General features: G+C 36.5%; 1 protein-coding gene across 1 annotated transcript in view; it reads right to left on the reverse strand.

The window, feature by feature from the left end:
- The window catches only part of PASD1 (PAS domain containing repressor 1), a 93,443-nt gene that overhangs the window by 39,327 nt on the left and 28,211 nt on the right, over positions 1-25,905 (reverse strand). The window contains exons 3-8 of the mRNA XM_082716252.1: positions 17,380-17,435; positions 15,976-16,130; positions 11,657-11,742; positions 9,474-9,563; positions 1,905-2,004; positions 1,359-1,472 (exon numbers count right to left, since the gene is read on the reverse strand). Of these exons, the coding sequence (XP_082572378.1) occupies positions 1,359-1,472; positions 1,905-2,004; positions 9,474-9,563; positions 11,657-11,742; positions 15,976-16,130; positions 17,380-17,411 (577 nt within the window). The 5' untranslated portion in view covers positions 17,412-17,435. The remainder of the gene's footprint in view (positions 1-1,358; positions 1,473-1,904; positions 2,005-9,473; positions 9,564-11,656; positions 11,743-15,975; positions 16,131-17,379; positions 17,436-25,905) is intronic.

The following is a 25,905-nucleotide window of genomic DNA, read 5'->3' on the forward strand; positions in this document are numbered from 1 at the left end:
ATATCCATGCAACACAGATTTGGGTTTTGATTTCTTATAAATGACACATTTTTTTTTCATTCAAATTCTGAGGGAGATGGCAAACATTTTCTTCCTTTAGACCAGTGGACACAATTTTCTGACCATTCGAAGTCTCGAGGTTTTATGTGTTGGTCCTTGAATGACTATTAGAACTGGAGACCCCAGCCAATGGAGCCCACATATGATTTACAGCCCACCTAGGCCATCACCTAGGCCTCCTGTTACCATGAGAGTCTTGTACTTTATCCTGTAATCTCTGGCACCCATGAACCTCCCTTTCTTTAAGCTTAGCTATGCATCAAACTTCTTTGGTTATGTTTTAAAAACGGTTTCCTTGTTTTTATAGAAGGAAAGAGTCATTCTTGTTAGCTCAGTCCACCATGTTACCATGTGGTCCTACCTTGTAAATTTCACTATTAATTGAATTGAATACGTAATATACTTTTTAAGAATATAAGGAATTCAACAAGGTTTAGAATTTTATAATATACATTAGATATTTCTGTAAAAAAAGTTTTCCATTTTCAAGAGTTTCCCCTATTTCCCTCTCTTTTCTACTTTCCTCAGAGAAATAAAACAGTAATTACAACTCTCATAAGTAAGCTGCTCCATTGTACTGGACAGTATTATATATTTCTGTTTCAAGTCCTCATCATCTCCTAAAACCCCCTTTCCTTTCACTGCACAGTCTCACTGCACTGTTTCACAGTAACACTGCACTCTGCTCAGATTCAAAGAGCCTGAACAATTAACACTAAAAGCCCAAGGATTTTGGGGTACTGATTTACTAGCAGTGTCTTCTGGCACAAATTTTCTATCTATTCATAACTGCAATAGCAAAAATGAAAGTTATTTTAATGAACAAGGAACTAAGGAATGAAATCATTAAATATAACTAAACATATTTTAAATATAATATCGTGTATTTTCTGATTAGTGTCAGGTAAGTATCTAAGCTATCTATCGCAAATTCTGGTCTCAGAGATAAAGATCAGAGACAGTTAAAAGCAAGGTGCTTCATATTATCAGGTCCATTTTTAAAACAATGAGATCCTTTGGAATAATCACCTTACTCTTTCTTTTTAATCAGAGCTTTCCTTTGGTCCTTTTCTTAGTAATCCATTAATGTCTGCACCGTTATTGTCTACTCTGCCTTTTTTTTTTTTTAATCATGGGCTTCTTTTTTTAAAAGTCCGATTGTCTATAACTAAAACCTGTGCTCATAGGAATATCAGAGAATGTGAAAGAATCAACAGTAGAAGTGTGTTTATGTTAGCAATGATGGGCTAGGTAACCCATTAATTTCATTTAGATCAGATAAAAACTTAACTGCTTACCATTTAAAATATCTTGTACAGTTAGGATGAGTTTCACATATTCATAAGTAGGTGCACTATCATGTTCAACATTTCCTCTCTTTAAATGACAGCAAAAATCAATATGTTTTCCCACTAAGGAAAAAAAAAACAAATATAAAACAAGTTTACAATTGTACATTACCATATTTGGCAGGATTATTTCATAAGACTATTGTCTTACGTAGAACAGATTTTACAAAAATATTAATTTCTTTCTAGGAGCAGTAGCATTTGCATAACTGTCTATGCTGTATCCGTAGAGTGGAATACCAGCTAGAACATTATTTATATAACACTAATGCACTTATACAAAAGCTGAAATAATCAGGGTTCATGATAAAGAGCAAGATTTAATGGAGGAGAAATTTTTTAATACTGAAAATATAATTTGTGAAATCATATTAAGTTAATATATAATCAGAAACTATATTGGCCCTAATGTTTTCATTTTTATTACTCCTCTGAGTGACTGTTACTTGTCTCTTAAAATCTAAGAACTTACAACTGAGAAATAACAATCTGTACCTGAGTTTGACAAAGGAAGTTTGAGAGCAATCTTTCGGTAGACTTCATTTTTCTCATGATCAGGCAGGAGACTTAATAACTTTTTACCTATAATCTCATTCTTGAGAAAGAAAGAAAATACATTTTGTTATATGTGCTACTACTGGTCACTTCCTCTACCTCCTTACCTCCAGTAAGCTTATCATCTGCTCCCTCTCAGCCATCTTGTGGTCGTACCTATTATACTTCTACTTGTCTCAGTTCACATTATCCCATTCCATGACCATTACCCCCTACCTTTCCAGTGTACTCATGTAAATACCCCACAACTTCAACAAGTATTCCACACACTGAGACCTCCAGTCCAGGCAATTCCCATCACATTTTCACTGGACATTATCTCTTGCAAATTGTCACATCCCTCCTTACCCAGCTCAGATTCCTTGGTGGATCACTATAATGACTTCCATGTTCTCTCTCTTTCTGATATATCTGCCTGGGAAAACCCTGACTCTAGTTCATTTCAACTTTTCATCTACCTTATAACTTCACCCAAGCAACTGCATTATCTATGGGGAAAAGTCCATAACCATACTGTATGTTATTTTAAATGGTCACTCAGATCTGCCTGGAAATTGTCTACTCTTCATTGTGACCATGACTTGCCTTTTCCTCCTTCTTCAAACCTCCAACCCTCCCCCATCCTCCTCATATTCAGCTGGGGATCTCATTTCTTATTGTAATTAAAAGCAAAGGGTAAAAGAAACATCAGTATCTTCCTGCTATCAGATCTACCAACCTTTCTGTTCCTGTGGCTAGAAACCTACTTTTTCTCCTATTCCAATGACTAAGCATCCAATGAAGACTAGTGCACTGCCCCTCATCCTTTCTCAACTAGTCAAGGACATCATTCCAGAAATTTCCCCTTGTTCCCCACAGTGTCAAGCTTTCCCTCTCTACCAGGACTTTCCCATAGCATGCAAATGCTTTATCAGAGATGTTATAATATCCGTCATCTTAAAAACAAAAACAACACAAAATTTCTAAAATCCAAAACCTTCTTTGGCCTTACACTCTCTCCCCCAGCACTTCTCTGGTCTACTTTAGAAAAAAAAAATCTTTGAAAAAAAACTATACTTGCTGCCTCTCATTTCTTCAGCTCTCACTCTCCCTTGAAACCACATTAATCACTATTTTTACCTAACCACTCCAACTTTGTCAAGGTCACCAGTGAGCTCCACACTGCCGAATCCAATGGTCAATTCTCAACTCTCATCTTGCCTGACATCGCAGCATCTGATTCAACAAATCCCTTCTTCTTCTGGAAACTCTTCATTTACTTGGTTTCCAGGATGCCATATAAATATGGATATCCTTCTGCTTCAAAGGTTACACCTTCACAGTTTTCTTTGCTGGAGATTTCTCTGACTACTTGGCATCAGAGTGCCTAGAGCCATGTCACTGTACCTCTTTCATTGTACTGCCTCCCTGGGTGGGCTCTTCCAGTTCTAGCTCATTAAATACCACCTATCTTCCCACCTCTGGCCCAGACTTCTCTCTAAACTCTTCTAGATATCTTAGATGTCTAATAGGATTTCAATTTTAAGATATCCAAAACACCATATCTGGATCTTTTCCCTCACAAAACATGATCCTCGCTCATTCATCTGCATTTCAGTAAAAGGCACCGCCATTTACCCACATGTTTGTCTTTGACTTGCCTATTTCCTCTTAAACCCCAAACCCAGTCCATCAGCAAACTCTGTTGGTAATACAGGCAAAATACAGGCAGAATCCGTCCACTTTTCATCACATGAGCTAAGCCATTATCTCTAGATTGGATTACCACAAACAGACTTAACTGGTCTCCCTACATCTATTTTTGCTACATCCCAGCTCCTACTCTGTTCTTCACAGAGCAGCTACAGTGTTTCATTTAAAACATAAGTCAGGTCAAGTTATTCTTCTACTTAACATTTTCCACCAGCTACCCAAGTTATTCAAAGTAAAAGCCAAAGTACTTGTTCATTTCGAAATACTCCAAATAGGAGCCCTTAAACTTGCTCTTAGGTCAATGTGAAACATTTTTTCCCAAATATTTATAATGATGCTTTCCCTTACTTCAACTCTCTACTCAAAATTATTTTAAATGGCACCAATTTCCTGATATTTTCTTCCTGTTTTTTTTTCATAGCATAATCATCACTACCTGACATTATAGTGTATGTTTTTGTGTTTATTATGCCTCCCTCAGTAAAATGTAAATTGCATTAGAACAGAGATCTTGGCTGTCTTACTCACTATTACATCCTCAACACCTAGAGCATAGCTTGACACACATGAGCACTCAATAAATGTTGGTTAAATGAATGAATAATGCTGTACCATGTAGCTGAAACATGGTGACACATGGATAAATTGAATATTAGGCATTAAGTTAAGTAATGAGTTTTTAATGTGATAGGAACAAAATAAAAAACAAAGTATTCTGAATAATGATTTTGGGTGATGAACCACAAATTCAAGTAATTTTGAACTGATTAATATTAATAATATACAGTCAAAATTCAGAAATATGTTTTTATGGCCCATTTGTAGAAGCCAGCCTATGAGTTAGCCAATGCTCAAATTAGCAGATGGATCCTATCTCAATCAAGAAAAAGCATGGCTCAATTCAGGACAGAAATATTACCTTAATTTAGCAAACAAAACATTATGAATTAGCAGGCAATAAATTTTGACAATGGAAGTCACCCAATAAGAAATTTACTTCCCAGAATAGAGATATTTTTCATTAAACCTAACTTTTTCAGTAAAAATTCCTTCATTGGCTTAGTTATAAAATAAACTTCAGGAACCAAATCAAGTTACCTCTGGTCAGTGGAGACCACTCATTCATTCGTTTGTCTAACACATAATTAACAACAGCTCTATGCCTGACACTGTGCTAGGTATATTCACACAAACTAGCTCACATAATGCCCTGTGAGAGGAAGAATTGTCCCCTATTTTGTTTAAGAAGAAACTAAGGCTTGTCCAATTAATGAGACATCAGAAGTTCAGAGATAATATTCATACCCAAGTCCACCCAGCTAATTCTATATCCATTGTTCCTCCACTACACCATAGCTTCCTCAAGTCCAATTGATATCAGGAGCAGCTGACTTGCTACTGGGCCAGTTTCTACCCTGTGAACATTCTACAGGAAGTAATTTATCAATTTCTTTTTTTTTTTTTACTGAGTACTTACATGAGTTAAAATTGATGATCCTGACATGAATTCTAATTTTAATGAATACACAGTTCAGTAAGGCAGATGAGACAGACACAAAACGATGATGCTAACTATACAACAAAACTATAACAAGAGGTACAAAGTGCCATGGCTCACCAGTTCTTTCATTAGTAGAATAAAGGACAGCACTGAATAAAAGAATTCAAAGTGAGCAGTCTTGTGATAGTGTACATTCCCTTGAATGGAAATACTGGCAATTAGTTTCTTATTAATTAACCACATTCTTTGAGGAACGTGATAGTGACAATTAATGCCTTATAACTGACCACCAACTAAAAAAGTGAATGTAACAATCATTCCAGTGGTCCTGCTCCATAGTTAAAGGGCAGAAATCTGAAAACATTATCAACACCATGTTATTTTTGTAAATCTTTGGGATTTGCTCTTCTTACTACACAAGGTAGAAAGATCAAGGCACTCAAAGCTTAATGAAGCAAGGATAAATACCCGTGAAAAGTTAAGGAGGTTTCTCAAAAGTCAAGTGTGCAAATACCCATTAGTTGTCCCATGAATATTAGTATGGTGGGCCTCAATCATGTCAAAAAAAAGTAAAAGAATTTACTCCGCTTCATGACATTTACTGAAAATCCAGGCAAGAAATATCTTTTTGTTGGCACAGACATTCACATTAAACAAGCATTAGAAAACTGTTCAACTGTATAGGGCACAGGGAAGGAGAAGAGCCTCTGCATGAAATTCAGATTGCATTTTGAATCAAACAAGACTCATAATCAAACAAGACTGATAATTCTCTACTATACTATAAGCTCTGCAGGGAGAACAGAGCAAAACTCATCAAAATTATCATGAACTAACCATATACCTATATTCAAAACCTGATAAAGTTTCTTAAAAACTCAAAACTGAGAAACTCTTTCCATGAGGAAATGTGTGTTTGAAAAGTTTCATTTGTTTAAAAATTGTAAAAGAACAACTACATGTAAATTGCCAGTTTTAATTTTTTCTTGGCGGGGGAGTGATGAAGTAAGGTGAGTAGAAGGGCAGGCTGCTTGGAAGTACTAGTACTATAAGTGACTGCAAGTCTTTCCAAAGGAAAACACTGTCAAGGAAAATTAATGATTGGAAAAATATGATGGCATATTTCAGATATAAATTTAATACCATGATGATGATAATAAGCCATCATTTTGGTCATAATTGTGTGTGTTACAACACCATACCTTGGACTCCTCACATCTTTTTGTCGCACCCCCATCTAATCCATCAGCAAAACTTATTTTACCTACAAAACACTGATGACTTCAACATCCAACCATCTAATTGCCTGGACTGTTGTGATAGCTTTCCAAATGGACTCTCTACCTTTCATGCCTGCTCCCATAGCCTACTCTTTCTTTCTTTTTTTTTTTTTTTTTTTTTAGTTCCGGTAAAGTTAACATACAGGGCCATACTAGTTTCAGGTGTACAATATAGTGATTCACCACTTCCATACAACACCTGTGCTCCTCACAAGAGAACTCTTTAATTCCCATCACCCATTTCACCCCCCCCCTCTGGTTACCATCAGTTTGTTCTCTTTAGTTAAGTGTCTGTTTCTTGCTTTGTCTCTCTCTCTCTCTTTTTTTCCTTTGCTCATATGTGGGATTTAAGAAACAATACAAACAACCCATTACCTATTCTTAACATAAGAGCCAGAGTGATGCCCCAAAAATTTCGGATAATTTCCCTCATCTGCTCCAATCCCCACAATGGCTTTCTCCCATCTCAGAGGAAAACGCACAGTCATTACAATAACCCTAAACAAGGGACCTTTGTTGCTGCTCTGTTCTCATCACCTCCTAGTATTTTTCCTTTTGCTCACGGTGCTCCAGTCACAGTGGCTCCTCTACTGTACTTTTCCACATCAAGCACATTTGTGCTTTAGTGCTTCCTGACTTGCTTTTGCTTCTGCCTGGAACACACTTGCTCTGGTTATCTGCATGACTCACATACTGCATTCAGGCTTCTGTTGAAACATCACCTGATAAGGCAGGTCTTTACTAACCCCACATTTGTAATAGCCCACCTCCAGTCACTCTCTAGGTAGTATTTCTTTCCACATTTACAGATGAGAAACTAAAATCCATGTAGGTAGTGAGTGACTGAGCCAAATTTTAATCTCCAGATTATCTGACTTCAAAGACAAAGTTCTTTCCATCCACCATGCTATCAGTTTAGAGTTGCTCAAGAGACAGAGGTATCTTGATATTTAATGAAACTGTAGATTCCCAGGGCCAGGAAAATACTCTAGAAATTGTTTTGTCTCTATATTAATATAAGATAAGTGACTTAAAAATGAAATTTTTAATCAAAGCCTGGAAAAAGATTGTGTATTGTTACAAATTAAGAAGACTTAGGATTTAATGAGGGAAGGTGTGAAATTATGCCTCAGCTAGTCTTTTTCAGCAAGGCTATATAACTTCATTCTCATTTAATGTTTATGTACAGACCTAGTAGCCATAGCTTTATTTTTAAGTATACCCATTTCAGGTAATCAACTCCATGGTTTAAGATTAGTCATTCCACCCCATATCCCAGACCCCTCTACCTTAGGGTGAGGCCCTGTGTGTATATTACCTAAAATGCTGAAAGGTAAAATATTCCCTTGCATGGAAACTCTGAGCCAAATTACATGAAGAAACAAGGATAATACAACTAAGACCATCACTGTGCAAAACCCTCATTTAATAGGAAAAATTTACCAGTCTCACTCAATGACCAAGTTGGTTTAAGTAATATCTAATACGAGAATTTGGGAAGCTTTCTGGTCTTCACTATAACAAAACTTAACCTGTCATATATCATACTCATACATTCTTTCTTTTAATATAGATTTAATAAGACCATCCTTCTTCTATAAGTCCAATTCAATGAAAATCTCTAGCATTTTATTCAGCTCTTTTGGCATCCTACAAATAGAAGCTGAATTTGAACATGTAAAATGTTTTCTAAAAAAAGGAAAAAGAATGAGAACTAAAGTTATGTATCATACTATCTGTAAATAAAGAGAAAAGAGTAGAAACAAAACAAAAGTCTATGATTCTAGCCACGTCATGGAACATGCTGGCTAGAATAGCATAACTGGTTGAATAAACTTCTCATCTTCCACTTCTAACTTAACTAAAGAATAATGTAACAAAACTATTAATTTACATGTTTCAAACTCAAGTACTATATAGATCTCTGGGTCAAGGTTTGTCAAGTTCTTTAGACAACTCTGTGGAATGAGAAATATACAATGAAAGCAACAATCCAAATATGACTGACAGAACTAGCCAGATGACAGAGATTTCAGGAGTGGAGGAGGATGTATTCTAGATATCTTCCCTTCACACATATACATTAATGGAATGGGAAGGAATGTAGTAGTTTAATATTTAAGTGGCATATTTGTTAGATGTGCAACCTGAAGGTCCAGAAAATTTTTTTGGAAATCACATATTCTAAGTCAACAGTCCTATGAAGAGAGAGAAAGCTTTCCTGAAGAGGGGTATAATGACCGAGTGACCTTTTTGGACACCATAGACCATAACTACAACTCATGGGTAGATGTCTCCAGCTAAACTATGTCATCACTTCTATATTTTTTAAATAAGATTGTAATTTGTTCTCCAATATAAAGAAAAAAAGCAAATCATATCTGAGAATAGATGCCATGAGCCAGCATGAACAAATCATGACATTCATTGTTTAATCTGTATATAGTGGACTTTAAAGAAATGTACAGAATCAAACACATCCATCACAGTGAGGGCTGCCTTGCAAAGCAGTCACCTTGGCAGCTATCCACTGATTCTGAGGAGACTGCCATTTCAAAAAGCACATCATTCTTTGGAGATTACCTTCAGGGCAGTTTAGAAACCACACAGGGACGCCTGGGGGGCTCAGTTGGTTGGACGACTGCCTTGGGCTCAGGTCATGATCCTGGAGTTCCGGGATCAAGTCCTACATAGGGCTCCCTGCTCCACAGGGAGTCTGCTTCTCCGTCTGACCTTCTCTTCACTCATGCTCTCTCTCACTGTCTCTCTCTCAAAAAAATAAATAAATAAAATCTTTAGAAACCACACACACACACACACACACACACACACACACACAGAGTATTGAATTACCACATATTAGAATTTTTTATTATGGATTTAAAACTGAAACCAATGAAGATGACAATAAAAGAAGTGCATGTTTTGACAACACTGAGATAACATCTCTGATGACTTGTATGCTCCTGAAAACAAATGATGAACCTCTAAATAATAAACCAGAATGATCCTTTCCCCCAAACTGGAAAAACTTACTGGTAAATGGCCAAGGAGACAAGTGATGTTTTCAGCGACAAAAATTATCACTCCATCTGTGCTCAGTATTATCATAAAGCCATCTAATGACTAATGAAGAGAGAATAATAATGTAATTAAATAGTGGAACAATAATAAAATGATAGTTTTATTTCAAAATGCATAAATAATTACAATAACACACTGAAAATGTATTGTGGTCCTTAAATATCAATAAAGCAGGCACAGACTTAATTAAAATTCCATTATTCTGCCTCCTACACAGAATCTACTTAACCTTAAGCATGATATGTTTATCAAATGATGTGTCACTTAGACAAACAAATTTTAATGTATACCCAATTAACACAAAACTCTCCAACACAAGCTATGAAGATTCATTTCCGTATGTAGGTTGTTTCACATTTAATTCAAAATTAATTTCAAAAATGCTAAGAATATTTTGCAGGGCATTTTTATTTATGAATAGTTTAGTCATCTACTTATAAATATGGATATTGCCATTATTTTCCTGCTATATAATGGATTTGATATCCAAACAAATGCCTCCTGGTAGAGAACACATAAATGATGAATAAAGTATATTAAAAAGTTATATTTCAAAAAGAGACCAAGCTTATTGTAAAGTAAAACAAACAATCTGGTATCAGAAATGACTACAACATGGGATTTAAAAGGCAGGGGGATACTAGAGCCTGTATTTGCCTTGGAAATATCTGCACAACACTGATGGCATAGAGTTTGGGGGAGAGAAAGCAAACCCAGGCTACACAAGGTGGGAAGTGAAATCAGAGACTTCTGCATAAAACCTGGCTTCCCAAAGGGTAACACTCTCAGCAGGCTGAGACCTTATCCATCCAAGAAAGACTGTGAATGCACATGTATGCCTCAGTTTCGGCTCTGGTTAGAGAGGGAAAACTAAAACTAGTCTCTTCTGAGAATTGTTAAGCAGAAACCCACACTCACAGAGATTTGGAGCTGGAATTCATGAACTGCCTATGTAGACTTGCACAGCCCAAGCCCATTATTCAGTTTAAGGTGTTCCTGACCCCAGACATCTAGTAAAAAGAAACTGAAAAAATCTCTAGAGAATCATCCTAAAACCAGGGCTCAAATAATTCTTGTGGATAAAGTTCCAAATAACATGAGTTTATAATAAGATATCAATAACAAACAGAGGAAGAAATGAAACATCACAAACAAGGGGCAGTACAAATAATAAAATGCAGAATCAGATTCAGGAACAGTAGATAATGGAATTATTGAAGATAGAATATAAAATAAATTTGCTTAAATGGCTTAAATAAATAACAAATTTGAAAATATGATGAAGGAACAAAAGACTCAAAACTGACCAGGCAGATGTGAAAACTAAATAAAATGTCTAGAAACAATATTATCATCAAAAATAAAAATTCACTATGCTAGAACATAGCTGGAGAGAAAACAGCTGAAGAAAGGACTCAGACCACAACAGAGAGAGAAACAGGGATGGAAAACACAGGAAACTGAACGACATGGAGAAGAGAGTGAGGAAGTCCCTAGACATTTTACACCTATCCACTTTATTCTCACAACCCAGAGAAAGAAAATTTTTATTACCCATTTTACAGAGAAAAAGATCAAGGCTCAGAGGCAGTAACTCTCTCAAGGATACAGAGCAAGTAAATGACAAAGACATGATTCATAACTGTATCTGTCTGTCTCAAAAGACCATGGTCATTAAGGCTTTAGTTTGTGGGTTTTGAACTCAGTGAAGCTAACCAGTTTCCTTGGAGATAGAAACCATAAACACATCAGGTCCTGGAGGGGAAAAGGTAAGACTTGAAGGTGTTTTTTAGAGGCTAACAATCTATGTTGAGGGACCTACCAGATATTACTTAATTTGCCCCTAACAAAGACTTATTCGTATTTGTTGTCACTCAAGATGAGTTTTTCAAAAATCAGTTGGCATATGCAGCATCTGGAGAGCCTGCTAGAAATGCAGGCTCCTAGCCCTACCAGAATTGAGATTCTGACTCAGACAATTTAAGGTGGGTCCCAGGAATCTGGAATTTTACCAAGCTCTCTGGGTAATCCTGATATGCATGGTCTCTTAGCCACACTGTGAAAAACACTGTTCTTTATCTTCTATTGAACATATTCTAGCATATGAGGTAATCCAAGAACAAATCCCCTCTTACTTGTAGTGTCTTACACTTGAAGTCTTCATAGCTATGAAAGGGAATCCAATTGGATTGCTCTCTGGAGGTTTCTGGATTGACTTTGCCTTTTTAGAAAAACAAAGAAAAGATAGAAAACTGTCACATTAAAATGATTAGCTATGGGTATTAGATTTTTCAAAGTTCTAATTAATTTTATAGAAAAGACTCTCATGAGAAAATGCTGACTGCTAATGAAGGAGCTGATGTGGACTAACTAATTGCTTATAAATGATCATAAACAGAGAAGTGTTCCAAATTGAAAAAGACCTTGAAGATCATCCAACTCAATTTCCACTGTACACACCTCTCCAAAAACTGATTTTCAACCTGTAGTTCTTTTCTTTTCTCGACTTCTTTACGTCTTCCGCATTCAACCAAAACTAGTAATCATAATATGTCAGAGAAAGTACACACTGTGTCAAGGGCTCTAAGCAGATCAAGATACCTAACTAGAATATCTTTAAGCCCTATCTCATATCTCTTCAAAGCTGTTAACAAAGTTCTATCTCTCGTCCACCTTTCTTCATTCTTCAAGTTCTTCTGGGTTTCCCAATGAACAGTTTCTGCTACTGTGCTCACTCAGAACCTTTGCTATCAACATCTCCCCACATTACCTTCTCTAATCCCACCTACTCCACTAACTGCACTAACACAGGGATTTTCCTGACACAGACCTCCAATCTCCAGTTATTTTAATACATGTCAATAACTTAGTTTCTGCTCCTCACAAAACAGAGACCCATGGCATACAACTTTGATCCCTTTAAAAAATGTTCTGTCCCCTGACAAGGATAATTCCGAGAGCAGAGCTTGTTTTTTCAGTGGGTATAAATCTCAGATCCTTTCCTATCAGTAGATTTGGATAAGAAGGAGACCAAGCATGAGCAGAAAAGTTTCAGAACCCTCACTAAAGAGGGAATGAAAAGCAGGTGTGTAACTGCCTGGGAAATGACAGAATACAAAAATAAACCACACCAACTGCACAAATGCTTCAAGGCCAGTGTTTCTGACCACTGTTCCAGCCTGGAAACTCAATTCTGGTACAGCTACTCGAGCTCAGGAAACAATCCATGACACCCCCCCCCCGACGGCTGAAGTCATTGCCCCACTGACTTTCAACTCTACCTAGTGATTTGCATCCCTTACACTCCCTCCAAAGAAATAGATAAGACTAAAGAGAGTCTACATATTTCCAAGAAAATAAGACCAATGTATTTTATCAATCAACCATAAAGAGTTTTTTATATTACTATTATTCACAAATTTATTCTGTTTGGCTCATAGGATAGGGACCATATCCAATTCTTCATGAAAACCCCAGTATCTAGCATAATACTTAACTCATAATAGGGACTTGGTAATTCTTATTAAACTAAATCTCATTCATTCATTTATGTAACTAATTTTTTAAAAGATTTATTTGACACAGAGAGAGAGAGAGAGAGAGAACACAAATGGAGGAGCAGAAGGAGAGGGAGAAGGAAACTCAAGCAAACACTGCACAGAGCACGGAGCCTGAAACAGGGCTTGATCTCATGACCCTGAGATCTACAATCTGAGCCAAAACCAAAAGATGGATCCTTAACCAGCTGCACAACACAGGTGCCCCATTATTTAACTAATATTTACTGAGCTCCAACTACGTATATGCTATTCTGTTCTAGACACTCAGTTTATAGTATGAACAAGACAAGAAACGTGACTATCCTTTTGTATCTTACAGAATGGAGGGTGTAGGTAGGTAATGAACACATGGACAAGAATGACAGGAAGAAAGTCACAGGAAAACCTGGTAGCAAAGCATCTTGAGCAGAGAAAGCAGTAAGTGTCAAGCACAGCAGAAATAATTTGGCCTGCTTAAACTACAAACAAGAGGCCAGAGTGGCTACAATAGGGTAAACAAGGGATAGAGTAGTAGGAAATGAAATCTGAAAGACAGGCAGGGCCAGATCATGTAGGTTATATGTTAATGAGTTAGCATTATTCTAAGTGGAATATGAGATACTTTTAAGCAGAAAAGTGATATGTGTTTTGGGGGGAGGTGCATAGGGAAAGAGAGAGAGAGAGAGCATTAAGCAGACTCCATACCCAGTGCAGAGCTGGATCTCACAACCCTGAGATCATGATCTGAGCCAAAATCAAGAGTCAGACACTTAACCAACTGAGCCACCCAGGTGCCTTTAGAATGACATGTTTTTTAAAAGATCACTATGGGGGCACACTATGGGTGGTTCCGTCAGTTAAGCATCTGCCTTGGGCTCAGATCATGATCCCAGGGTCCTGGGATCCAGTCCCTCATCAGGCTCCCCACTTAGCAGAGAGCCTGTTTCTCCCTCTACCTCTGCCTGCCACTCCCCCTGCTTGTGCTACCCCTCCCTCTTACTCTGTCAAATAAATAAATAAAATCTTTTTAAAAAATTAAATAGGGGCACCTGGGTGGCTCAGTTGGTTAAGCAACTGCCTTCAACTTAGGTCATGATCCTAACTTAGGTCCCATACTGGACTCCCTGCTCAGCAGGGAGTCTGCTTCTCCCTCTGACCCTACCATCTCTCATACTCTCTCTCTCATTCTCTTTTTCTCTCTCTCTCAAATAAATAAACAAAATCTTTTAAAAAATAAAGAAAGAATAAAATAAAAAATAAAAGACCACTATGGCTGCTTATGCAAAATAGATCAAATTGGGGAGAAAGAATGAAAGCAGAATATACCTAGGAGGCATCTACAAAAGTAACAGATGCTGGTGGCCTGGTTTCAGTTGGTATACCAAAGTTATAGAAATGGGGAGAAGTGAGTGGATTTGAGATATATTTTAGAGGCAAAACCAAAAGGGCTTGCTATGAACTGGATGAGGAGGTGAAAGAAATGGAGAACACAAGGATAGTTTATATATTTTTAGCCTGGGAAGCTGGAAGAATGACTGGTGGTATCAGTTACTGGAATAAGGAAAACTAGGTGGGGGGTGGAGGTGACAGGCAATGGAATGGAGAGGGACCAAGAGTTCCTTTATTGCCATGTTAATTTTTCTATTAGATATCCAAGAGAAGAAGTCACATAGGAAACTCTTGCTGATTTAATAATGAGTACAGTTCTCAAGTATGCAGCTCATGTAGGTCAGGGGTAAAGATGGACTTAATAAGCAGGGGTCACTGACATCCAGGTAGCACATCAAGTTAAGTGACTGGATGAGATCACCCAGGAAATGAGTGTATCTAGAGGAGAAAAAAGGTCCAACAACTGAGCTCTGGGGCACACCAGTGTCCAGAGGTTGAAAGGGAAAGTGGAAAGGTAGAAATTAAGGGGAAAAAACAAAGGAACAGCCAATGAGCTAAGAGAGAAACCAGGTGAGTGTGTTATTCTGGAATCCAAGAGAAAAATACTTCAAGAAGAAAGGAGTGGTCACCCGTCCGATGTTTTGAAAAGGCCAAGAAAGATGTGGAGAGTTAAGGACCAAATAATTCAGGGATGTGAAGGTCACTGGTATTCTTTACAGAACACATACCCTCTCCTGCTTTAAACTTTCTCATGTTCCCCTTAGAAAAGTGCCAACTACTTGACATACTGGAGCAACAAGCAGTGTGACCTCAGTGAAGTGGAATGAGGAAAGAATGAGGGATGAGGATGTGGGGACAGAGCCTTTACAGGCCTTTCAAGAAATTGTGCTGTGAAGAGGCCACAGAAACAGAGTAATAGAAGTATCATGGGGTCCAGAAAATATTTTTTTAAGGAACAGATTTTTACAGCATGATTACATGCAAATGGGTATAACCTGTTCAGATGTTTTGAATTAAGCCTACTTAAGTATTATAGGTACTATTTTACACCCTCAGGGCCATGTTTCTCTTTGCAACATTTACCACATGCCTCAAGCGCCTAGGATAAAGAGATCTGCATTATTATTGCCTAGTATTCTTCTTTTTTAAAGATTGTATTTATTTATTTATTTATTTGAAAGAGAATGAGAGAGAGAGAGAGCAAGAGAGTGGGGAGGGTCAGAAGGAGAAGCAGACTTCCTGCTGAGCAGGGAGCCCAGTACGGGACTTGATCCCAGGATTCCAGGATCAGGACCTGAGTCAAAGGCCGTTGCTAAACCAACTGAGCCACCCAGGCTCCCTAACCAGTAGTCTTCTATTAATTCTCATTTCCTTGTTCCACTTTTGCATGAACCTTAACAATATTTTCAACATTGACTATAAACAAACTTTGGAGAGAGAGAAACTAAGTGTTTCTCACCCACAACCAATTTTCCATATGGCTAATCAAAAACCTGAAAGGATGGGTTGGGGTGCCCAGATCAAACCTTCCTTCTCCTGTGAAGCAGCAGTCGTCCTCTGTGATGTTTTAGATCTGTCTCCTTTTACAGGGTAACCATGAGCTTGAATCATGGCACGTAGTTCCGTGAAGAAGGCATTGAACCGGTCCTTCTTTTTATTTTCAGTTATATCAGGTACATCCCTAAGTGACAAAAAACAATCAGTGTTGTTAACAGTAAGGGTAGGTGATGAATTCAGATGATGAAACAATGCATGGAGAAGAAATAAGAACAGAGAAAGGGAGTTGGTAATGTCAAACTTTGAGCAAAAAAACCCCCAGATCCTTGATCTATCACAGGACAAAAATAGCTGTCAATATTAAAATGAGGCAATGAAAAAAGAATGAGGAAATGAAAGCCAATCTCATCTCCCTTACACTGTGAGGTCCTCCAGGGTAGGGACCACATCTGTTTCAGTGTCTTCCATAGCCAAACCCAGCACAGTGTCTAGCACAGTAACCTAAGAATTACATAAAATAAATTAAATCCAGAAGAATTTGAATCAAATGGTGGATATTTGTTCCACCATATATTCTTACCTGCTTTTACAAGAGTACTTCTGATTAAAGAAAATTCTTTCTAAATTATATATAATTACTCAAGAGGCTCTTGCAAAGCCATTGCTTCATCTGAAAGAGAAGGCTGGAGAATAAAATGCTAATTGAGAGCTTTTTGCTTTTTTTACCTTTGAAAAACAGATCATACTAAAAAATCTGGACAAAAACTTTTCCATCAGTGCACTAGAATTTATTTTTATAACTAACATCTTTCTAAAATTTAGATTTAATAAGCAACATATAGTACATCACTAGTTTCAGATGTAGAGCTCAATAATCCATCAGTTGCATATAACACCTGGTGCATATCATATCATATGTGCTCCTTAAGTCCCATCAGCCAGTTACCCCATCCCCCCCACCCACCTCCCCTTCAGCAACCCTCAGTTTATTTCCCAGAGTTAAGGGCTTCTCATAGTTTCTCTCCCTCTCTGATTGCTTCCCACTCAGGAATTTACTTTAGATGCTAGAACTGGAAAAATAAGGTTATTTATCTTTTCAAACATACATGAATTTAAGCTCTAGGCAAACCACGGCCCCAAAACAGACTTCTAACCCTATCAGGGACTGTAAAGCACTTATTTAGTGTCAGCTCCGAGCAGCCACTGTGTAAGTCATGGAAGACACAGTTTGATGAGGGAGGCTGTCATGTACATAGTCAACACACTAAGTTTTATAACTGAGTTGGAAAGGAGTTATCGAAAACCCACTGGAGAGACCAAATTTCCCTGAGTCAGGCTTCCCAAAGGAAGCAGGATTTTACAAGATGTGAAACAGAAACAAAAGACAGGGGAGAGGGCTTTGACAGAAATATCAGTCGGTTATGAATTCATACCTCTTCTCTTTTTCTCTCTCAGCTTCATCCATTATTCAGTGATGTAACAAAGAATTCTGAAATCAAAGTAGAACAATATTTTATAAAGAAATCAGTCTATGATGAATCACAATAAAGCAATAAAACTAATCAAAATTCTCAATTGCATAGCACCTTTCCCTTAAGGAATGCCTACTTCTTTTAAAGATAGAATTTCATTAAGTACCAATAACCCTCTCATAAGTTATGTAGATGTTGAAGACTTGTTTTGTTGTCTGATCCCCAATGAATGTTAGTCACAGTAGCATTACAAATGAATACATTTTAAAAAGTTACAAAAACACTATGAAGTTACACAACTTAATTCCAAAGAATCTGTAGGTTTAACTCCATGCCCTTAAAATTCCTTTAACTTCCACTAACTTGAAGAACACTTAATGAAACAAAGACAGACATGGGTTAAAAGCTTCATATCTATACACAATACCACACCACAATAGAAAAAATATGCATTTATTGCTGCTATCACAGAAATCCTGGGCATATAAAAAATGGCCCTAAAATCACCAAAGTCCTCTGTTTTGAATTGTATAATGAAACTCACACATCACCTCAGGGTCAAAGCCTAACCTAATCTAAATAAAAGAGTCCTAAGGCATTCATAGACTGACACTTTTAAATGTTTAAATAATATGTATATGATATTTCATGCAAATTATTCCAGAAAACATAGAGGTCACTCACCCAACTCATTTTATAATCCTAGTATCTTCTTTATACCAAACCAGATAAAGGAAGCATCAAAAGGGAAAATTTTATAAGCCAATTTTGCTTATGATCCAGATGCAAAATCCAAAGTAAAATCATCAAACCCAAAACAAGACATTATTTTAAAAATGGGGCTAATTCTATAACTACTAAGATAATTTCACATTAGAAAAATATAATTCAATATATCAGACAAAAAGAAAAAAGAATGTGATCATCTCAGTAAATGCTGAAAATGCATTTGATATCATTCAAAACACATGTATAATTTTTTAAAAAAATATTTTAACAGACTAGGCAGATAAAGCAGCTTCCTTAACCTGATAGAGGAAAACAACCAAAAGCCTACAAAGATCATACTTAGACATTTAATATATAGTGCAAAAGGTACTAACCAATACATTTAGATAAGAAAAAGAAATAAAATCAATAACTCTTGGAAAGGAAAAGTAAAAATCCTCATTCATGAACACTATGATTATCTACACAGAAAATCCAAGAGATCTTCAATTTCCTAAAATAATAAAATACTTCAGCAAGATGGCTATATACCAGATTACTATATAAAAGTTAATCTTGTTCCTTTATACCAGAAATTAGAAAATATTTTTTTTGAAGATACAATGGAAAGAGAAATTTATAGGGACTACTGTTTATGGCCATGGAATAGCCTTCTTGCTATGAACAACTATGAGACTAAACAAATCAGAGGAAATACCTATTTGGAAACATTGGACAGCAGGCAGCACATGCCTGTGATCCCTGAGATAAGAGCAAAAATGAGACGAACCTTAGAATAATCCCACTTTCTACCTAAAGGTACTTTCAAACCATGGTTCAAGAAGCAGACTCCCAAGAAGAGTACAGGGATCTCACTGAGATTAGGAGACAGAAATAAGAATTCCAAAAAGCCAAAGTGGCTGGAACTTGTGGAGCAGAATACCAGAAAGAAAAAAGCTATGGCAAAACAAACAAACCCCAGAAATCTGAATAGAGTCCCTTGAACTTTTGGGTGAATACTTAACCTGTGCCTATGCACGATGACAATCTACAAAACCAAGCAAGGAACACCTATCAGGGAAAGAACAAATCCAGTAAATTCAAAACTAAACGATCACAGCTTATGTGTGGTTGGAAGAGAGATCTGAGCTTCATCCAGCTAAGTGAGGAAAAAATACTGAGAAAATGCACAGAGCCCGTGGGATAAAATCAGGCAATCTAAAATATATGTAACTGGATTCTCAGAAAGAGGAGGCAAAATAACTTGAAAACTGGTCAAATTTTCTATACTGAATGAAAAATATAAACTCATATATTCAAGCAGCTCAATGAATCCAAGAAAATAAACAGAACAGAAAACTCACTAAGGCATATAATAAACATACTGCTGAAAACCAATTATAAAAAGAAAATCTTAAAAGCAAATAGAAATAAAAAACGCTTTTAATACAAGAGAAAAAAGAATGACCTCTGTCTGACTTCTTATCAAACAACACAAGCCAAAAGAAAATGAAACATCTTTAAAGTGCTGGCTGGGAGTGGTTAGAATCAAACTAGAATTCTATATCCAACTAAAATATACCCTTCAAAGAAGTTGAGAGTAAAGACACCTTCAGGTGAACAAAATCTGAAAGAAGGTAAGGCCAGTACCTAGCACTACCAGAAATGTTAAAGGAACTATTTCAGGTAAAAGGAAAAGAATACCAGATGGAAACTCAGATTTACATAAAGTCATGAAAAGCACTGGCAATAATAAATATGTAGATAAATATAATTTTTTTTATCTTTTTGCCCAAGAGAATTGAAATAAAAACAAAGGACTGTAGGGCTTGTAATATGTGTGGAAGTCAAACCTATGACAATAACAATGCAAATGAGGGAAGGGTGGAGAAAACAATGTACTGTTGTCAGGTTCTTACATTATACATAAAGTGGGACAATAGGAGTTCATAGCACACAGTAATAAATTAAAGATGTGTACTATAAACTTTTTAGAGCAACAAATAAAACACACATGTGATATAAACTATAAATAAAAAAAAGATAAAATGGCATACTAATTACTCATTTAATCCAAATGAAAAAAAAGAAGACAAACAAAGATCAAATGGGACAAACAGAAAACATGCAGCAAGATGGTAGACTTAAGTTTAAGCATACTGATAATTATATTAACTGTCAATGGACACAAACGTTACGTCTGGAACTGCTAAAACTGGATAGAAAAGTAAGGCCAAGGGGTGCCTGGGTGGCTCAGTTGGTTAAGGTCTGCCTTGGGCTCAGGTTATGATCCCAGGGTTCTGGAATAGAGCGCCAAGTCGGGATCCCTGCTCAGCAGGAAGTCTGCTTCTCCGTCTCCCTCTGCCCCATATCTCCTGGGCTCATGCTCTCTTTCTCAAACAAATAAATAAAATCTTTAAAAAGAAATAGGGATGCCTGGGTGGCTCAGTAGGTTAAGCATCTGCTTTCAGCTCAGGTCGTGATTCCAGGATTCTAGGATCAAGGCCCACCTTGGGATCCCTGTTCACGAGAAGTCTGCTTCTCCTTCTCCTCCTTGTTCATGCTCTCTATCATTCTCTCTCTCTCAAATAAATAAATAAAATCTTCTAAAAAGAAAAAGAAAAGTAAGACCAAACTACCCTTGAATGATATGAGGGGTTAGGGTAGTGAACCTTCCCCACAGTTAAATGCACATTTAGCTTTTGACTTCCCTAAAACTTAACTACTAATAACCTACCTTTGAGAGGAAGCCTTACTGGAAACAGTCAATAAACACAGATTTTGGATTTTATGTATATTATCTACGGCATTCTCACAATAAAGTAAGTTAGATAAAAGAAAATGTTACTAAGAAAATCATAAGGAAGAGAACACTCATTTACAGTACTGTCCGGTATTTACATAAAAAATAATCTACATATAAGTGGACCTTTGCAGTTCAAACCTGTGTCATTCAAGGATCAACTATTCAAGTGTCTACAAAATACCTCAATTATAAAGACACAGCTAGGTCACAAGTAAAAGAATAGAAGCATATATATATATAATATCCTAATGACAAAAAGCTTGAATGGCTAATTAATATCAGACAAAGAATACTTCAGGTAAGGCATAGTACTAAGGAAAAAGAGGGATGTTTCACAATGATAAGTCAATCAAGAAAACATAACAATCCTAAATAGATATGCTCCTAATTACAAAACTTCAAAATGAGTAAGAACTGAAAGAAAGAAACCCATAATTTCCCCTGGTGAGTTCAACACATGTCTACCGGTAATCAATAGTGTAAGTAAATAGAAAATAAGTAAGGGTATTGAAGACTTACACTGCCAACAAACTTAGCCCCATGTGTTTACAGAACATGATGCTTAGCAACTATAGAACAGATATTTTCCATTCTATGTGTAACTGTTATAAAGATTCAAAATATGCTGGACAATAAAACCAGTTTCAGTAAATTTAAAGCATTAAAATCATATAGATTATGTTCTCTTCTCAAATAGAATTAAATTAGAAATCAATAAATAAATAAATAACCAAATATCTGGAAAACCCCTGAACACTTAGAAATTAAATTTTAAAAAATACTTCTAAATAATTTGTGAAAAAAAGAAGAAACCTTTGAAAAAGGTTTAAACAAGGGAAATTAGACAACTATAGCTGAATGATTATGAAAATTATGTTTTAATTTTACAAACTTCAATTATCAGATTATAATTTATTAGAACTACACTATACATACTTTTGGTCTCATCTATTTCCAAAAAAAGTTATATATCTATAATTACACAAATCACTTTTTCATGTTTTTAAATTAATTTATAGGTTTCTTTATATAGAAAAGAAACTAATGGTAGCCAGAGGGGAGAGAGTGGGGGGATGGGTAAAGTAGATGAAGATGATGAAGAGGTACAAACTTCCAGCTACAAAATGAAGAAGTCACAAAGAAGAAAGTACAGCATAAAGAATGTAGTCAACAATACTATAATAGCCTTGTCTGGTGACAGATGCGAACCACACTTATTGTGGTGAACAGCTCATAATGTACATAAATGTCAAATCACTATGTTGTACACTTGAAATGAATATAACATTGTATATCAACTATATTTCAATAATGAAAATATTTTTTAAAACTACTAGCCTACTTAAAACAAACAAACAAACAAAAAAAAACTAAGTGGCAACTCTTCTGGGTTGCTTCCCTGTTCAGAAGCTTTGCACTTCATCATTTAATAAACTTTGCTTTGCTGCCAAAAAAAAAAAAAAGGAAAGAAAGAAAAAGAAAAAAGAAAAAAGAAACTACAGTGATCAGTAGTTAATCCAACAAAAATGTGCTATTTACACAAGTAATTAACTTAATTCTGGTCAAAACCCAGAAATTTACTTTTCTATATGACTTAAGACTTACTTTTCTATGCGATTTACTTTTCTATATGACTTCAGAAGTTAATTACACAATTCCTATGGAGAACAAAGAATCAGAAATATCCAGGATAATCTTGAAGAACAACAACAGTGTAAAAGGATGTGTCCTACTAGTCACTGAGGCTTATTATAAAGCTGTAGTCATGTCAATTCATTAAATTCTTAATCCTGAAACATTTTCAGGGGCCACATCTGGGGCCTGTGTGACACACAGAAAACATGTGCCATCATCTCCCAGTAGAAATGGATGAGGATTAAATGACACTAGAGGCTTAATCCTGAATTAGAATCAAAGTGAACACATCATGCACCCTGCAGCCATAGAGGGAATTAAGGCGGAGGGGCAAAAGAGTAGCAAGACCATGACTTTCTTTGGATGCAAACCTAGAGGAATAGAAATGTCAGGATAAAGACAACATACAGCATTGCAATTCAAGGAATTTACTTACATGACTCAGGGCTGATGATGACCTTTCCAACAAATTCTCCACAATTTCAGACTCATCTACCTTTGCTTATTCTCCTTGAGGATTTTTAAAGTTGAATTTTAATGAAGCTCCATGTGAAATGTCTACACTTGTTGCATTCTTCAATTTGAACTAAAGTATTACTGTCCCGCCACTAGGAATCGAACTCCCTTTATCCTTCCTCCCGAAATTACATTTCTTATTTCATGGAAAGTCTCTGCATTTGCGACATTACCCAGTGGATTTTTCATATGTTTTTAAATCAGTGTGGAGGCCACTGAAAAGCATATTTGTGAAGAATCTACATTAGGAAAGAAAATACTTGCTATAATATAGGTGAAAAAGAAGGTCATAAATTGTGTATGTTATATTAGTCCAATCGTGTTCAACATGATACACAAACAAATAAAATCCTGTGTAGAAAACAGGACTAGGGAAAGAAAACATCCAGAAGTGTCTCTGGCTATGTATTTAATATGTGATTAAGTATGTGTTTAATATGTGATTATGTTTAATATGTGATTAAACATATTTTTATTTTTATATGTTATTTTATTTTATTGTTTTCCAGGAGTGGTTTTTTTTTTTTTTTTTTTGCATTTCTTAAGTTCGTTATATGTGTAACATTCAAAATAAAGAAACACCTCTCAAACACAGAAGCCAGTGCTGAACAGTGAAGAGGTCGGGCTTCAAATCAATTGGACCTGGGTTCAAGTCCCAACTGTATCCCTTCAGAGTTGTGTAGTCTTTGTGAGTTCCTTAGTCTTTGAGTCTTGAGTATCTGAACTGTAAAGTCTGAGTTATATAACACCTACATGCCAAAGTTTCTGTGAGAATTAAGCTAAAGGACATAAAAAGTGGTTAGCATTGTGTCTAGCACATAGTAGCCACCCAATACATTAAAGCTTTAATTAGAGATAGTCACATTAGCAGTAGTATACAGTCTAAAGGACCATAAGATGCACTCTTCTCAGGAAAGGAATGGAGGACGAACAACTGGCAATAAAGAGGTCCTTTAATGCCACTTGTGACAAGAATGAGAGAACCCTGAGATCCGTCACCGTGAAGTGGAGCAGCCGGATCAATCTAACATGGCAAAAGACAGAGTGCGGCTATTATGCCACCTAATGTATGTCTTCCTCATGAACATGTGGTGGAAGATTGTAACTCTGGAGTGGTCCTCAGCTGCACAGAAGCAAGATCTTCTCCAGAGCAACAAACAGCCCGCATGTAGGAATGGATGAGGGAGATATTCAGATTGATCTTTGCTTGGTGTTTTCCTGAGCATCGAGGAAGACAAGAGGCCACCAAGGATATTGGCCAGAAAAAGTACTTGAAAGTTGGACCTTAATGTAAAGATTGACTAAGAAGTTGGAAACAAGGACGGGGAGGTTCACCAAGAAAAATTACAGCAGTCAGGGGGGTGAAGTCAATCTGAAGAGAGCAAAGAACAGGGCTGCTAAAAATGACATGGATAGAGCAATAAATGAATCAGAGGTTATAGCATAACTGGGCAGTTGAAAATGTCACCAGTAGTTTCTGGCGATAACCAAATGCAATAATAAAAAATATCTGTTTCATAAAAAGAAAAATATAGCAAGAAAGATAGCACATTTCACCCTGCCACATCCGAAGAGGCTGCAGTTAACTAGTTAGTGCTCTGTAACCAAGGAACAACTGCCCTCTCTGTAGAGCTGCCTAATCCCAGACAGTGACTGGGGGGCCCAAGGAGCTGGTCAGCAGATTTAATCCTTGCTCAGCAGCAGCCCTTACTGGGCTCCTCCAGATCAGTTTTCGCACTGCCCCACCCCCAACCAATCTGTCAGTCAGCCTGGCCCAACTGACAGAGAGAAGGAAACCCTTGCAGCCTTCACAGACCAATAATGGCCAGAAAGTGTTTGGCTCATGTAAATATCATTTAAAATGTTCATATGGAATTCTAAAGAAAACCAGATAGGATCTGAAGAAAAGCAGAATGTAACAGTGAATCCATCTTTGGCTATTACTCTGGTTACAACATTTGTTTATTTTAAAATAAAAACCTCAAAGTATTTAAAATGCCATTGTGGAAGATAATCATACCGTACATTAGTAGTTAGAAAATTGGCTGTGCATTATCAAGGACCAAGTCTTCCTTTATACAAACAGAGAGAGAAAAAGGGAGAGAGAGACATACATGCACACACTTTTTTTTTTAAATAAACAATTGCTCACATAAAGGAAAGTGGTCTTTCAAATCTCAATATGACTCTGGGGATTTTTTTAAGCTTATAAGGGGAAATGCATGATGGCATGCTTCATCAATTTGAATGAAATCAACATCTCTTACTCTTGTAAGGTTTATTAAAGATATTCAAACAGTGAAAATGAAATATTAACAATTCTCATGTAGACAGTAATGATGTTAAATGTATATGGCATAAATATATCAACCAAGTCAGGGAATTTTCCAATTTATTTTCAATCAAAATTTTCTTCAAAAATTGTACCTTGTAAGACTCTATTTACTCACCCATCTTAAGGGAACATCTTTTTCTAATGGTTAAAATTAAGAATGAAAATTAACCTAGACTGAATTAGGTAACATGTGTGCCAAGTACCATGAAGCATAAACCAGGAAAGGGCAAGTGGCAAAGTCATAACCCAAAAGAGATCCAGAAACAGGATCAGACTTTCTGATACCTTTACATTATCCCCAAAGGATAGCTTTTTTTTTTAAATTTATCAGAGAGAGAGAGGGGGAGAGAGCGAGCACAGGCAGACAGAATGGCAGGCAGAGGCAGAGCAAGAAGCAGGCTCCCTTGCTGAGCAAGGAGCCCGATGTGGGACTCGATCCCAGGACGCTGGGATCATGACCTGAGCCGAAGGCAGCTGCTCAACCAAC

Source organism: Mustela nivalis, assembly GCF_964662115.1.
Source record: "Mustela nivalis genome assembly, chromosome: X".
Taxonomy (NCBI): Eukaryota; Metazoa; Chordata; class Mammalia; order Carnivora; family Mustelidae; genus Mustela; species Mustela nivalis.